General features: G+C 35.0%; 1 protein-coding gene across 1 annotated transcript; it reads left to right on the top strand.

Moving 5' to 3' along the window:
• Positions 1-219: 219 nt before the first annotated feature.
• Positions 220-14117, top strand: LOC100376913 (sorting nexin 2). The gene is made up of 14 exons (NM_001184932.1): positions 220-297; positions 857-920; positions 1643-1815; positions 2917-2983; positions 3101-3144; positions 3594-3735; positions 4342-4496; positions 4612-4725; positions 5765-5858; positions 6494-6699; positions 8996-9139; positions 9744-9824; positions 10268-10339; positions 12306-14117. The coding sequence occupies exons 1-14, from the start codon at positions 220-222 to the stop codon at positions 12354-12356; spliced, it is 1485 nt and encodes a 494-aa protein (NP_001171861.1). The 3' UTR covers positions 12357-14117.
• The last annotated feature ends 5 nt before the right edge of the window (positions 14118-14122 follow it).

The following is a 14122-nucleotide window of genomic DNA, read 5'->3' as shown; positions in this document are numbered from 1 at the left end:
TTTCTTAGTATTCATGAAAACATTGATGGTAATACAATAAAAAAAAAAAAATAAGTCACTGAGTAATTTCTCCAAAATACCCCATACATATAACACGCTCAAGAATCGAAGTTGACAAAGAATATTTTACTTTAGTGTAAAACGAATGAATAAAGCGATACAGCCTTTTGAGGGCGTATACACTTCCAAATATCATGTGACCTCAAATACTGTTCCAACATGGCGGATGAACCACCACCCCTCTTCCCTGAAGACGAGAAAATCGAAACACAAGAAGAGTCTGATGATATTTTTCAGGTTAGTCCGATGGTTTGTGTTCTGTGTTTATCTATAGTTATATAAATGGTTCATTTGGCGATTGAATCGTAGTGAAAACCTGACCGAGTTACTCACTTTTTGCAGACAACAGAACGATTTTTGGGGCGTAACGTTATAATATAAACGTACACATTCAGTATTACTCACAGACTCTGTGGTGATCGTTGTAATATCAGTTCTATAATTCACTTATATGTAAATGTTCTATGTAGATGTAATGAACAATTGTATTTTTTGATCAATATACCAATTACCATATCAATTATAATATGCAATATCCTAGACGTGGCTGTTAGTAACAGCATGTATTGTCAATGTGTTATGTTCTTCACTTTTTGAAATCGCTGATAATCGCAACAAAAACTGATTTGTGTATTCACTACTTCATTATAATATGTCACTTAGAGTGGATTACCCTCTTCCCGGAGAACATTGTCCATGGTATTTTAGCTATTAAGTTGTCTGTTGCCCCTCCCCCAGTTTAATTTTTAAAAGTTTAATACTTGCTGCTAAGAAAATGGCTATTTCATTCTTACAGGAAGTACAGGAAGAAGCAACACAGGAAGAAAAAGGCAGTGATGAACATGAAGATCTGTTTGCAGGTTTGTTTAAAGGCCTTCGCAAGACACCTTGGGCTTTAAAAAATCCTATTATCTGTATTGTGTCTACTTCGGATTTGTCTTTTGTTTTTTATTAAAATCAACATCCTTTAAGTCAATTTAACATTGAAAATGAAATGGGACTTTGAGAAATTAGTGAAATGTCAATAATTTAATTTGCAATTTTGCTAGCTAACAACCGCAACAGGATAAAATAAAGTTGAGAGATAATCATAATTATCACAGTAATAGAGTTGTAGCATTTGTTTACTCCACCGGAAATAAGATATCAAATGCAGCATTGCCATAATTACAGTCAGCCAGTGATAGTTCCTTCTGTGTACAAATATAAAAAGGAAGTGGTTGAAACTACATGTACCTTGCTGATTTTAAAACTCCCTCTTGTATTCCTTACCCTAAATCTAACCCCATTTCTCAATTGTATATGCCCCTCCTAAGGACACCTGGAGGGGGGCATAGACAATTAAATTAGGATTGGGGCTGAAAGAGCAGGTTAAAATTAGTGGTCAAGTTAGGTGCGAGGGTTTACAAAAGGAACTTCTTCCCTTTGTCTTTTATTACTGAAATTGTACTTTTCTGGCCAAAATAAAAATTAAAAAAATCACCAGCTTCTGATTTTTGAAAAAAAAATACACTGCCACTGCCACAGTGCACTGTCCAAAATTTAATACTGGTATATACAATTATGCTATATTCTATAATAGGTGTAGGAGAGGAGGTTTCTCTAGACGATACACCAGCAGAACAAGAACCTGAGCCAGAGCCAGAGCCACAGCCTGAACCACAACTAGAACCATCCAATATCGCCCCGGAAGCAATACATCCACCAACGGCAGTTTCAGTGTCACCAGTAGCTGCGATAAAAACAAAGGATGAGGTAGGATGAATCAATATTTCACTCTCTAAATATTAGTGTTTGGTTTCATTCAAATACTGCTGTAACCAGTATACCAAATATAATTTTTTAAAGTGACAGTAAATTGTACATTTTTGTATATACCGGTAACGATGTTATTATTTGAGATTGTCAGATATACTGTGAACCATTATATTTTCGTTTTGAGAAATGTTCGCTATTTCACAATACATTTCACTTTGACTCGGTCTTCATGATTCAGCTTTGCATTTGATTGAGTGTTCAAATTTATTTTCCTTATAATTTCAACTAGAGTTCCAATGCACATTGAGTTTTGATTTGATTCTGAATTAGTGTGGACTGCAATAATTTGAATCATACCAAATTCTAGTCTATTCCTGGCAATGTCACATAATACTGTAGAATACTTTATTTTTGCTTGGAATTTATTTTCGCTGAAGGGATGATTCCGTGAAAATAAAATCCAGCGAATATACTTTTTTTCCTATATTTCACATTAAACTCATCAGAAATCAGTGAAAATAAATTCCATAAAAAGTGCCCAAAAAGCCTTTTCAGTGAAAATTAATTCCAGCGAAAATAAAGTATTCCACAGTAGTCCAAAAGACCCTAATAAAGAAATGCTCTCAGATTAACGTAATTATACATTGTCAGGGAATTTTTTAAACAAGGGAACAGGGGCACAGCTCCCTCATGCCATGGCTATGCGCCCCTTACCCTGGGGAGCAGATGCTTTGGCAACCATAACCATTTTAACTTAGAATTATCAAAAACTCCACACCCTGGTAGGGAGAACCCTACCCCCCTCCCCACTTGGTGGCCTCGCTGAATTGCAGTTCCCCCTCTTGCATTTTTTTCTAGAAAAAACTCTGTATATATTGTTATGCAAATTAGTTATTTCTATGGAGCTGATGCGTCAATTAATACCAATGATAAACATTTTGTGGCTTTCCACAATAATGAATTCCTGAAGGCATGTATTGATTTTAAAGCCTCCAACTGACACCTCTCTCATTTAGATTTCAATTCCTCTTCCACTCGAAGAATCCATTTATTAATAGTTGTAATAATATTACTACATTATTCATTTATCCTTTTAAGATTAAAGAAGAAGAAGGCGGAGACAAGTATGAAATTGAAATCACTGTTACAGATCCCCAGAAAAAAGGTAGGATTTGGTTTATTTGTAAAATAATGTACTGACATATCATGAGACAACACTAAATAGAAAATGTATGCATTTCTTGTTTTTTTAAGCAGAAGTTATTTTGTTTATTAATTTCAGGCGAGGGAATGAAAGCATACATGGCATATAAAGTTGCTACCCGGGTGAGTACTTATCGGCTCAATGCTGAGATACAGCGCCCTCACTCCTGTGGTGGTCATAATCATAAAATCCTGTTTCAGATTGAGGTTTGTGCAAGGAATCATGTCAAATCTGAATCACAGTTAACATTTCGATGGATTTTTACAAACAAAATAAGTTTTAATGATGAAAATTTGTTTGGTGCACAAAAACCTTGGCATATATGTTCTCACATAACTCAAGTGAAGAGCACGCCGTTTCCCTACTTAAAAATAGCAGCGACAACCTTGATTGAAATAATTTTCTTATCGACGAGCTGTGTGAATGCCTAGCCTCCAAGCAGAGTGTTAACTACTATACCGTTAACTATCAGTAGTAATAGTAAATACACTGATATTGTATATTGTTTTAAATGGGAACACAATTGTGAACTACCTTCCTAATTACACCAAACTATTTAATATTTTTACAGACAAGCATGGCATTGTTCAAGAAACCAGAATTCTATGTGTGGAGAAGATTTAGTGACTTTCTGGGTTTGCATGAAAAGTTGGTACAGAAACATGCCCACCAAGGGCATATAGTGCCTCCTGCACCTGAGAAAAGTCTAGTTGGTAAGTTTTATTCATATGTGTATGTGTTTATCAGTAGAGCATCATGAATGTGATTTGTGGTTGTTTCTCAATTGAATACTGAATGGAATTCATAAACTGAGAAACACAAATATGAATTGTTTACACTTTTGCCAGGTCAAGTTCACGAGCCAACATTGTGATATTTGTTCCAGCCTAAACTACCATATTCAACAACTTAACGCCCAGTGACCTCAACTCAGAAAATCATGGTTTTTATATTTGTTTTTTTTTCTTCAAGTTTTCTGCAATTTCCGTTAATTCTTTGAATGTTTTGATCAAATCAAAAGGTTTTGAACTTTTTCATCCAAAATATTGATAAAGATAAAACATGTATATAAAACTATTAATAATAGGGTCAAATTTGTCAATGTCACTGAATGAGTCAAAAATCAAAGCTGACAATGAAAAGGTCAAGGGTCAAAGTTGACAGTGACAGTGGGAGGTCATAGGTCAAAGTTAACAGTGACAATGATTTGGTTAATGTCGACTGCAAAGATCTTTGTGAAATCATATGTTCCTAAATGAAACAATTCAAATATTACTTATAATTTGGATGATGAACTTATTTTGGTATTTTGTAAATAGGTATGACACAAGTGAAAGTCTCCAAAGATGAGAGTGGGAACACAGAATTTGTTGAGAGAAGACGAGCGTCTTTAGAACGATACTTAAATCGCACTGCTGCTCATAAGCTACTACGACAGGATCCTGATTTCAGGGATTTTCTTGAGCGTGATGAGGTAATGACTTCAACTTAAAATATTGAGAAATAGTGAAACAAATTTGCCTATACAGTACATTATTTGCTTGCACGTTATTCAACATAACATTGTTTGATGCTGTGTCTTTTTTTAGCTACCACGTGCTACAGGTACCTCTGCTGTCAGTGGTGCTGGTGTCATGAGATTGTTTAACAAAGTGTCGGATACAGTATCAAAAATTACATCCAAAATGAATGAATCAGATCAGGTAGGACACGTCATCTTCTGTCCATGTTTATCCCATGTATCATGTCAATATCATGGAGATACAGCCATGTGCTAATTTCGCTTACCATGTGCTTAAGGTGCATAGCTCCACAGTGTGATAGTCACATCACAAATTTTGACATTTTTACATACATTAAATTGTTTTCTTTGCATGAAAATTGACCTAGATTGATTGATTGAAGAAGCTCATTTCGGACTGTTATTCAGTTGCTCTAAAAAAACCGATCAGAATCACCACATAGCATACACAAGGTGTTGCGAGCATTGTTAGAATACAAGGCACGCCCAGTGATATACTCGTATTTGGTATAAGTTCAGCAATAGTTCCACTTTCAGTACTTCCAGTTCCCTTTTTTTCATTACAAATTTACAAAATAGTATGCTCTTTCCTTGGTTGGGACAAAAATAGGCCAATTTTTTTGAGTAAAAACTGAAAATTGAATCAAATTGTGTCTGTTAGATCCAAAGTTAGGGTTCAATTCCAGAAATATTGATGAATATAAAGAAAAAAGTTCAGAAAAATTTGGGCGAGAAAGTTTGGTGACGAAGTTTTTTGTATAGGCGGGAAGTATCCATGTGATAAATAGTATATTTAAAAATCTCTATGAATCCTAGTCGTATGAATATTTCTTGCAAACAGTTGTGCTTTTAACTTCATCAACGATTTCCAAAGACAAAATGTAACTTGTTTGGTTATTTGATGCTAAAATACATTAGTTATGTTATATAAAAGCTGTGAAAGATGTACATAAAATAAATAGAATATCAAACATGCAACATAAGGCCAAAAAGAAAAATTGTTTTGTTGCCCTCAGCGACTGACCGAAAAATATGAAATATCAGGTCGTGTTTTTTTTCCCCATATACCTCGGCTATTTACGATACCCTTAGTTTTCACGAATTTAAAAAAAAAAAAAAATCCGACCGGCCGACCCAATTTTTCAATTTTCCGATTTGAGGGCAACATAAGTTGTTGTTTTTTTTGGCCTAATATATCTGTATTATTATTTCCTCCACAGTGGTTTGAAGACAAGAGTCAACAGATTGACAGCCTTGACCAACAGCTAAAGAAATTGCATTCTAGTGTTGAAGCATTGGTAAATCATAGGAAAGGTATGACAATTGAATATTAAATAATAATTTTGTCTTTAAGATATTGACTTAAGTACCATACGTGTATGTGTGGAGGATTTACTGTGATTGAATAAACTCAAGGCAAAAATGAAACGAGGCACAAAGATTATATGTATTCAATTACTTTGTTTATATAAGGACTTTAAAGAGATCTAATTAAACATTATATGTCAGCTTCATCTCACTTTCATTATTATGCCATAATGACATTATACCAAAAAAGTAAAAATGAATTGGGGTCACCAAATTTTTTTTTGAGAAATAAGTGTGGCAAATGTATTGAAAAATGGTCAAAATTTGTGGTATCTATGGAGAAATTATTTCTTCATATTTTGCTCAGTGACATAGCATGAAAAATCCTATATTATTATAATTATTGATATGAATCCTAATATTGTTAAAGGAATTTTAAAATTGAGATTTAATATTTAGTGAATTTCAAGTGTGATAAAAGTTTTCCGTTATACAATGGATAGTTCTCTCCCACAATGCATTGCATATATGTGCAGTAACATGCTCAGTAGTGTAAAATTTGAATTCCTCTTGAACTGCCTTAACAGTAGTAATATTACAGAACGCATAATAGTAATGGTATTACGTCTTTTCTACGGTAGATCTTAGTACTGCTACTGCAACTTTTGCAAAGAGTGCTGCAACACTCGGCAATGCTGAAGAACATACAGGCCTGTCACGTGCACTGGCTCAGCTGGCTGAAGTGGAAGAGAAGATTGAACAGCTCCATCAAGATCAGGCCAATACAGACTTCTTTGTTTTATCAGAGTTACTAAAAGATTATATAGGTCTTATTGGTGCCATTAGAGTAAGTATCATTGCTCAGTTTGCTCCTATCTTTATTTTCCAGTGAGTAACTCGAACAAACCGGCATCCAAAATTAGCGACCACCATGGTAAAGGTATACCGTTAAAGTCCTAATATAAACCGCATACGTAATAGTAACCGCACCCCCAATTCCGGCTTCGGGGTTAAAGAGTTCTTAACAAAAATTGAAAACTTGAAAAGTACCTATTACTAACCGCACCCCCAATTCAACAAGACCGTGACTGACTTCATTGTTTCAACCAGCTGTTCCAAAACGGCATTGTTCTTAATCCTATTCATTTGTTTCAACAACATGCCTAAAAATATTCACACCTATTTATTGTTCAGCGGTGATAAGATGTCAGACAGGCACTGAAACTGCTTTTGTTCTGGCGGCGACCTCTGTCAATACTCTTTCTGAATACGTCTGTGTTTCGTAAGTTTTAGACAATGAGCTTTTATCACCGTAAAAGTGTTAAACTGAGCATTGAAGAATAATTTATCTTTCGAAAACAAATAATTTCTTGATTTAAAAAAAAAATCATGCCGTTTTCCCATGGAAATCAAAGGCAAAAGATCGCACTACATTATCGGTAAATCTCTTCCGTGTTGCGTTCACCATGAGGTCGCTGAACTGTCATTAACATATTTAAATGAGCGATGTAATTTAGACACGTGGGCACCATCCAGCATTTTGATTGGTTAATTAGCGACTTGACCTATCCGGTCAATAATACGTCACGTGAGCATTCAAAAGCATGGCGGATATCGTATCGGCTGTTTACATGTGACTGAAATCATTCGCTTACGGGGAAACTAAGTTGAATTTTACTTGCATTTTATAACAATTCAATGAATTTATTTTTCGTGCGTTATTGTAATCACTACTAAATAATAATCACCAATATCAACACTTCGAAAACAAGTAAGTTGCATGGCCGGATCGAGCTACATGTGATCATTTGCTACTAAGCAGTGCATTCGTGTTTTTATTTGAAACTTCTGTTAGAATATACTTTTCGTTACCAAGAAAATTAAAAAAATAAATGCATATTACATTAAAAATACTGAGTATTTTTTGTATCATGTGGAATTTTTTTTTGATTGACTGTAATTTTTCAACATTTCGTAACACCTATTTTAGAACCAAAATAAGGCCTTTCACTCTTCCCCGACGCCTATTCAAGAGATTGTATGGTGTATTGTTTGTTTTGTGCATGTGTTGTGGACAAAAAATGACCACGCCCATTTAGTGATTGCAATATGTACGTAATAGAAACCGCACCCCGAACTTGAGCTTTTGATCCCAATTTTTAAATTGATACATTGTAATATAAACCGCGGTTTATAATAGGACTTTAACGGTACTTACATACCAACCGACATACATCTTGCCAGTCGTGGATAATAATTTGTAAACAATAGACATAGTCGTGCGATGTGGTAGCACTTTAAACAATACAAGTCAATTTTGTAAAATTAGCACCTCTTTGTTTGTAAGTAAGTAAATACTTTCTGACGATAGACGCAGTCTTTAGATTGAAAGCTAAAATTCATTTAAAATCAATTCCACCCCGATGTAACATTGGCAAAGCGGAGTTCACGATCAGTTTACGCTAATCAATAAAAAACAACGTGTTTATTGCGTGATTGGGTAAAATACATTTGAACTGTTATCATCACGAATCATGTAAAAACTCTTCTTTCAAGACTTTTTTTACCTTTTAAAAATTGCTAATCACCTCTTTCGAAAACCATCATGCAGTTTTCATCTGAAATCCATACCAACATATCGTGCTACGACATCGCTCTACTTCCGCAATGTAATTTCTATGATCACTACCATTCAGAAAACTTCAGGTTCTACTGGCATTACCATGCGGCATTCTGATTGATTAATGGTGTTTTTGACCCATCGGGTCAAAGGACACATGCCGGTCAACTAATGTGTCAAAAATACCATGGCAGGGCTGTATTTTTCATCGAAGTGATCGAGTGATCAAAAATAAAAATTTCAAATTTTATGTTATTAATTGCATCATCTTAAACATGATGCTTCTCCTTATCACAAAACTTAATTTTTATAAAACAAGTTTATTAAAAATATATTAAAATTGTCTTGCTGATATTACAATGGCGGGAGATGTCACAGCTGATAGCAACATTTGCTAAAAGGGGCATATGCAAATTAGTGATGTGCATTTCCTAGTGACATCATTGACTACACAGTTGGAGATTCTTTGCTGTCCCTAGTATGCTGTAACTTCTAATAACTTACAATTCATTGTACACTGTAGGAGGTTTTCCGTGAACGTGAAAAAGCCTTCCACACATGGCAGAATGCACAAACCACACTAAGTAAGAAACAAGAACAAGAAGTCAAATTACAAGCAAGTGGTAAACAAGATAAAGTGGCGCAGATACAAGATGAAATCAAAGATGTAAGTCAGGTGTTTAAAGGGCGGTGGTCATCGTGCTGCGCATGTGTGACATTTGTGTTGATAAACATTAATTTTCCACAATACAATGCGTAAATCACAAGTATGAGGTTTGACCTGGGCGCGACTTGCACTAATTACAGCCGGTGAATTTTTCGATTCCTTCCAGTCTCCTAAAAATACATAATTAAAGCTTGGTAACGTCTCAATTTGTACGCGTTGATCTGCGCAAGAGTCAAAGTCGCCATCTTTGCTTACATGAGACCAATATATCTTGCGCATGCGTGGCGTGACGACTACCGCTCTTTAATATGTACAGGGGGCTTGTAGATTGGGATCTGTCCAGGCATCTGTTTGTTGTGTGTGCATGTGCGTAGGCCATATGTCTGTTGCTTGTCAAACAGGCAATTTAACATTACAGTGGTACTCAAAACATCATGCTGTTTTTATTGCCAGTCTAATGTTAAGAATGCTCTTGAAAACTAAACTATCAGAATGAATATAACTTGTATGAATTGATGTCTAGACTTTCTTGTCTTGTCTTGTCTAAACATTTACAGTGTATTACCATGTCTCAATAATTATTACCTTGTTTACATCTTCATAGTGGGAGAGAAAGGTTGACAATGGTCAAGAAGACTTTGAAAGAGTTTCCAAAACAATCCGTAAAGAAATTGAAGCGTTTGAGGTAAGCTTATTTTTATTACTATGTACTTTGTCTTGTACCGCACCTTCTTCCCTGCAACACAAGTTGACTGAAATATGGGCAGTAAAGATTTCAATTTTGCCATGTTACTTGAACTTAATCGTGGTAGAAATAGGGTGGGACCAATGCATGACAGTTTTGTTTTGTCTCTTCAGATAAATGTGACAGTGTTCAAAGTACACTCACTAGAACATGTGTTTACCTTGTCTCATGTTGAGATGCACACTACCCTCCAATGTCTACACATACATGCAACAGTAGGCATCGCTCTAACTCTTTTGATTCATTTGCATACAGCACTTCTAGCCTTGTCTTTTCTGTTGAAATAACATCTTTTCAACTTTTTATCGGATTATTATTCAGTTGGTGATAATGCTACATTTTTTCATGTCAATGTTGATTACCGGTATCTTTTTTTGTTACAGACACAACGTGTACAAGATTTCCGCTCTGTCATAGTCAAGTACTTGGAAACATTAATGGACTCACAACAACAGGTAATTGACAGATAAAAACAGCCTAATTGAATAATTACAACTCCTTAACTGAATAATGAAAACTCTCTAATAGTGAAGACTCCCTAACTGAATAATGAAGACTTCCTAACTGAATAATGAAGACTTCATAACTGTATAGTGAAAGCCCCTAATTGAGTACTAAAAATCTCCTAATTGAGTCATGAAAACTTTCAGACTGAAGACTCTCTAACGGAATGGTAAAAACTCTGTAACTGAATAGTGAAGGTTCCCAAACTGAATAGTGAAGGTTCCCTAACTGAATAATTAAGACTCCTTAACTGAATAGTGAAGGTTCCCTAACTGAATAGTGAAAACCCCTAATTGAGTACTGAAAATCTTCTAATTGAGTCGTAAAAACTTTCTGACTGAAGACTCTCTAAGTGAATGTTGAAAACTCTGTAACTGAATAGTGAAGGTTCCCAAACTGAACAGTTAAGACTCCCTAACTGAATAGTGAAGGTCCTCTAACTGAATAGTGAAGGTTCCCTAACTGAATAGTGAAGGTTCCCTAACTGAATAGTGAAGACTCCCTAACTGAATAGTGAAGATTCCCTAACTGAATAGTGAAGGTTCTCTAACTGAATAGTGAAGGTTCCCTAACTGAATAGTGAAGACTCCCTAACTGAATAGTGAAGGTTCCCAAACTGAATAGTGAAGGTTCCCTAACTGAATAATTAAGACTCCTTAACTGAATAGTGAAGGTTCCCTAACTGAATAGTGAAAACCCCTAATTGAGTACTGAAAATCTTCTAATTGAGTCGTAAAAACTTTCTGACTGAAGACTCTCTAAGTGAATGTTGAAAACTCTGTAACTGAATAGTGAAGGTTCCCAAACTGAACAGTTAAGACTCCCTAACTGAATAGTGAAGGTTCCCTAACTGAATAGTGAAGGTTCCCTAACTGAATAGTGAAGACTCCCTAACTGAATAGTGAAGATTCCCTAACTGAATAGTGAAGGTTCCCTAACTGAATAGTGAAGGTTCCCTAACTGAATAGTGAAGGTTCCCAAACTGAATAGTGAAGGTTCCCTAACTGAATAATTAAGACTCCTTAACTGAATAGTGAAGGTTCCCTAACTGAATAGTGAAAACCCCTAATTGAGTACTGAAAATCTTCTAATTGAGTCGTAAAAACTTTCTGACTGAAGACTCTCTAAGTGAATGTTGAAAACTCTGTAACTGAATAGTGAAGGTTCCCAAACTGAACAGTTAAGACTCCCTAACTGAATAGTGAAGGTTCCATAACTGAATAGTGAAGGTTCCCTAACTGAATAGTGAAGGTTCCCTAACTGAATAGTGAAGACTCCCTAACTGAATAGTGAAGATTCCCTAACTGAATAGTGAAGGTTCCCTAACTGAATAGTGAAGGTTCCCTAACTGAATAGTGAAGGTTCCCTAACTGAATAGTGAAGACTCCCTAACTGAATAGTAAAGACTCCCTAACTGAATAGTGAAGACTCCCTAACTGAATAGTGAAGGTTCCCTAACTGAATAGTGAAGACTCCCTAACTTAATAGTGAAAGCTCCTTAACTGAATAGTGAAGACTACCTAACTGAATAGTGAAAACCCCTAATTGAGTACTGAAAATCTTCTAATTGAGTCGTAAAAACTTTCTGACTGAAGACTCTCTAAGTGAATGGTGAAAACTCTGTAACTGAATAGTGAAGGTTCCCTAACTGAATAATTAAGACTCCCTAACTGTATAATGAAGTCTTCTATAATGAAAACTCTGTAACTGAATAGAGAACATTTTTCAACATCGTGAACACTTCCAATATAGGCTCATATCATTGAGAACATTTCCTCTAACTATCTCCTGACAAATCAGAACACGTTTTACTGACAGCGTACTAGTACAGCACCCTCTAATCCAATCAGAGAAGTGTCACCTGAACATGACAGTCATCTTAATTTCAACCATTCTTTATTTCTATTTACTTGACAGCTAATCAAGTATTGGGAAGGTTTTCTTCCTGAAGCCAAAGCTATAGCATAAACTATATTATACCAACAGTCTGCATTTACCAGTTTTATTTTACGTTGTGCTGATTTAAGTCCAATCCTAGTTGTATGAGCATGACCAAGGTGACAAAGCAACAATGATGTGTAGTTCAAATTCCAAAGGTTTCAAAACCAGTGCATCAGAATTTGTATTAGAAATGTCTGGGAGTATGATTTGTATTATTTAAAAATGGTAGAAGGGGTTTTGAATTATGGCATCTTTCAGGAGGGTATCATCTAAAACTTTTTTTGATTGTGTGATTAGATCAGTGTATTGACAATCCAGCAAATATCTGCTATTTTGAGTTGTCTAACTTTTGATTGGTTTTAAATTCAGTTGTAATTTTATGTAAACATGCAAGACTCGTGTGGGACTCACTTGATTCAATATTATCATGTATATATGATAGCATAACCAGTTTGATTTAAATGTAAGAGATCTTCAACGAATCATTGTGGTTCTCTGTAGTTGTTGTAAATGCTGTCAAACTGTTTTTTTAATATCATGCAGTCAGTCGTATCGAATATGCCATATTGTGCTTGGTTATTTTGAACCAGAATCTGTAATGTAATACCAAGATATAACATGTTCTTGTGTAATAATGGTGACTAGAAATGATCCATCTTCTTTGAGTCCCAGAATTACAATTTTCTTGAGTATGACACCACAATATGCAGTTAATGTGACTTGTTTTGAGAACTCAACATTGTAACAAAATTCTTTTCTGAATCTGGTTGAAATTTAAAAGCAGATGAAAGATACCTGTCATACGTATGGCAGCTTTCAACTTTCTGTCAGCAGTGTAACAGAAAAGACATTGTTATTATTCTAGCATTGTGTTTACCATGACAATAGTCATCACACTATCATAACCATGTCAATGTTTGCTCACTTTCTTCATCATAAATGACTTCAAAATTGTATTTGTTTTGTCAAACATTTTTCCCCCGAGTAGTTACCAAAGCAGTATGTAGTGGGCATTTTTACTGTTTGTTGTTTCTCACATACTGCCATATAAGGGTACCTTTCGCACTACTTCACATGTTAATCCACTTGTTTTTGTCAGAAATATTGAAAACTGTATATCAAAATCTATAGATGGTATCAGATTTTGTGTTCGTCTAAAATTGTAGGAAGCGTACATAGTATTTACACCATTCCAAGTGCGCTGCATCAACTAGTGATGAATCGTTGATGGTTCTGTAATCGTTCTTCATTTAATATAGATCTCAAAAACAAACTTTTATAGTATGAATCATTTTAACATTTATGTCACCGCAGTGCGCATTTGCTAGGGAGCAGATCTTACTGGAAAAGTCTGAAAAAATCCGATGGTAAAGAATGCAACCGTGCTATGCAATGATTTACTAATACCGGTAGTTAACACCTTTCATTATTATGTAGCATCCACACGATGCAAATTGACTCATATAGCGGACCGCCTATTAAGTTTTGATCACAGTTTTTGTACTTTCATCACCAATCTCAATGAATAAAAATGGTAAAGTCAGAAACAAGTTGTCATACTACAATATTGTGGCTTAAGATATTTTGTCTTTATGAAAAATATACAATCGTTGTATTTTAATGTCTGTGAAAGGTTAAAAATTGAAATGTAGTAAATCTGATGTATAAAAAAAATTAAGTTGCTGTTTTATATCTCTCATTTCAGGCAAAATAAATGTTGTCTCATGATTCTGTGTGTGTATTATCCATACATGCACATTTTGAACGTCTGATGAGATTTTGCAAACTATGCT

The sequence above is a fragment of the Saccoglossus kowalevskii genome, chromosome 13 (assembly GCF_978046115.1).
Source record: "Saccoglossus kowalevskii chromosome 13, keSacKowa6.1, whole genome shotgun sequence".
NCBI lineage: Eukaryota > Metazoa > Hemichordata > Enteropneusta > Harrimaniidae > Saccoglossus > Saccoglossus kowalevskii.
The sequence above is the reverse complement of the archived record's forward strand: the minus strand, read 5'-3'. Positions and strand labels throughout refer to the sequence as shown.

Coding starts and splice junctions, on each gene's coding strand:
- LOC100376913 (NM_001184932.1), top strand. CDS start 220: ATGGCGGATGAACCACCACCCCTCTTCCCTGAAGACGAGAAAATCGAA. Junction 3,736..4,341: donor ACCTGAGAAAAGTCTAGTTG/GTAAGTTTTATT, acceptor TTTTGTAAATAG/GTATGACACAAGTGAAAGTC. Junction 4,726..5,764: donor AAATGAATGAATCAGATCAG/GTAGGACACGTC, acceptor TTTCCTCCACAG/TGGTTTGAAGACAAGAGTCA.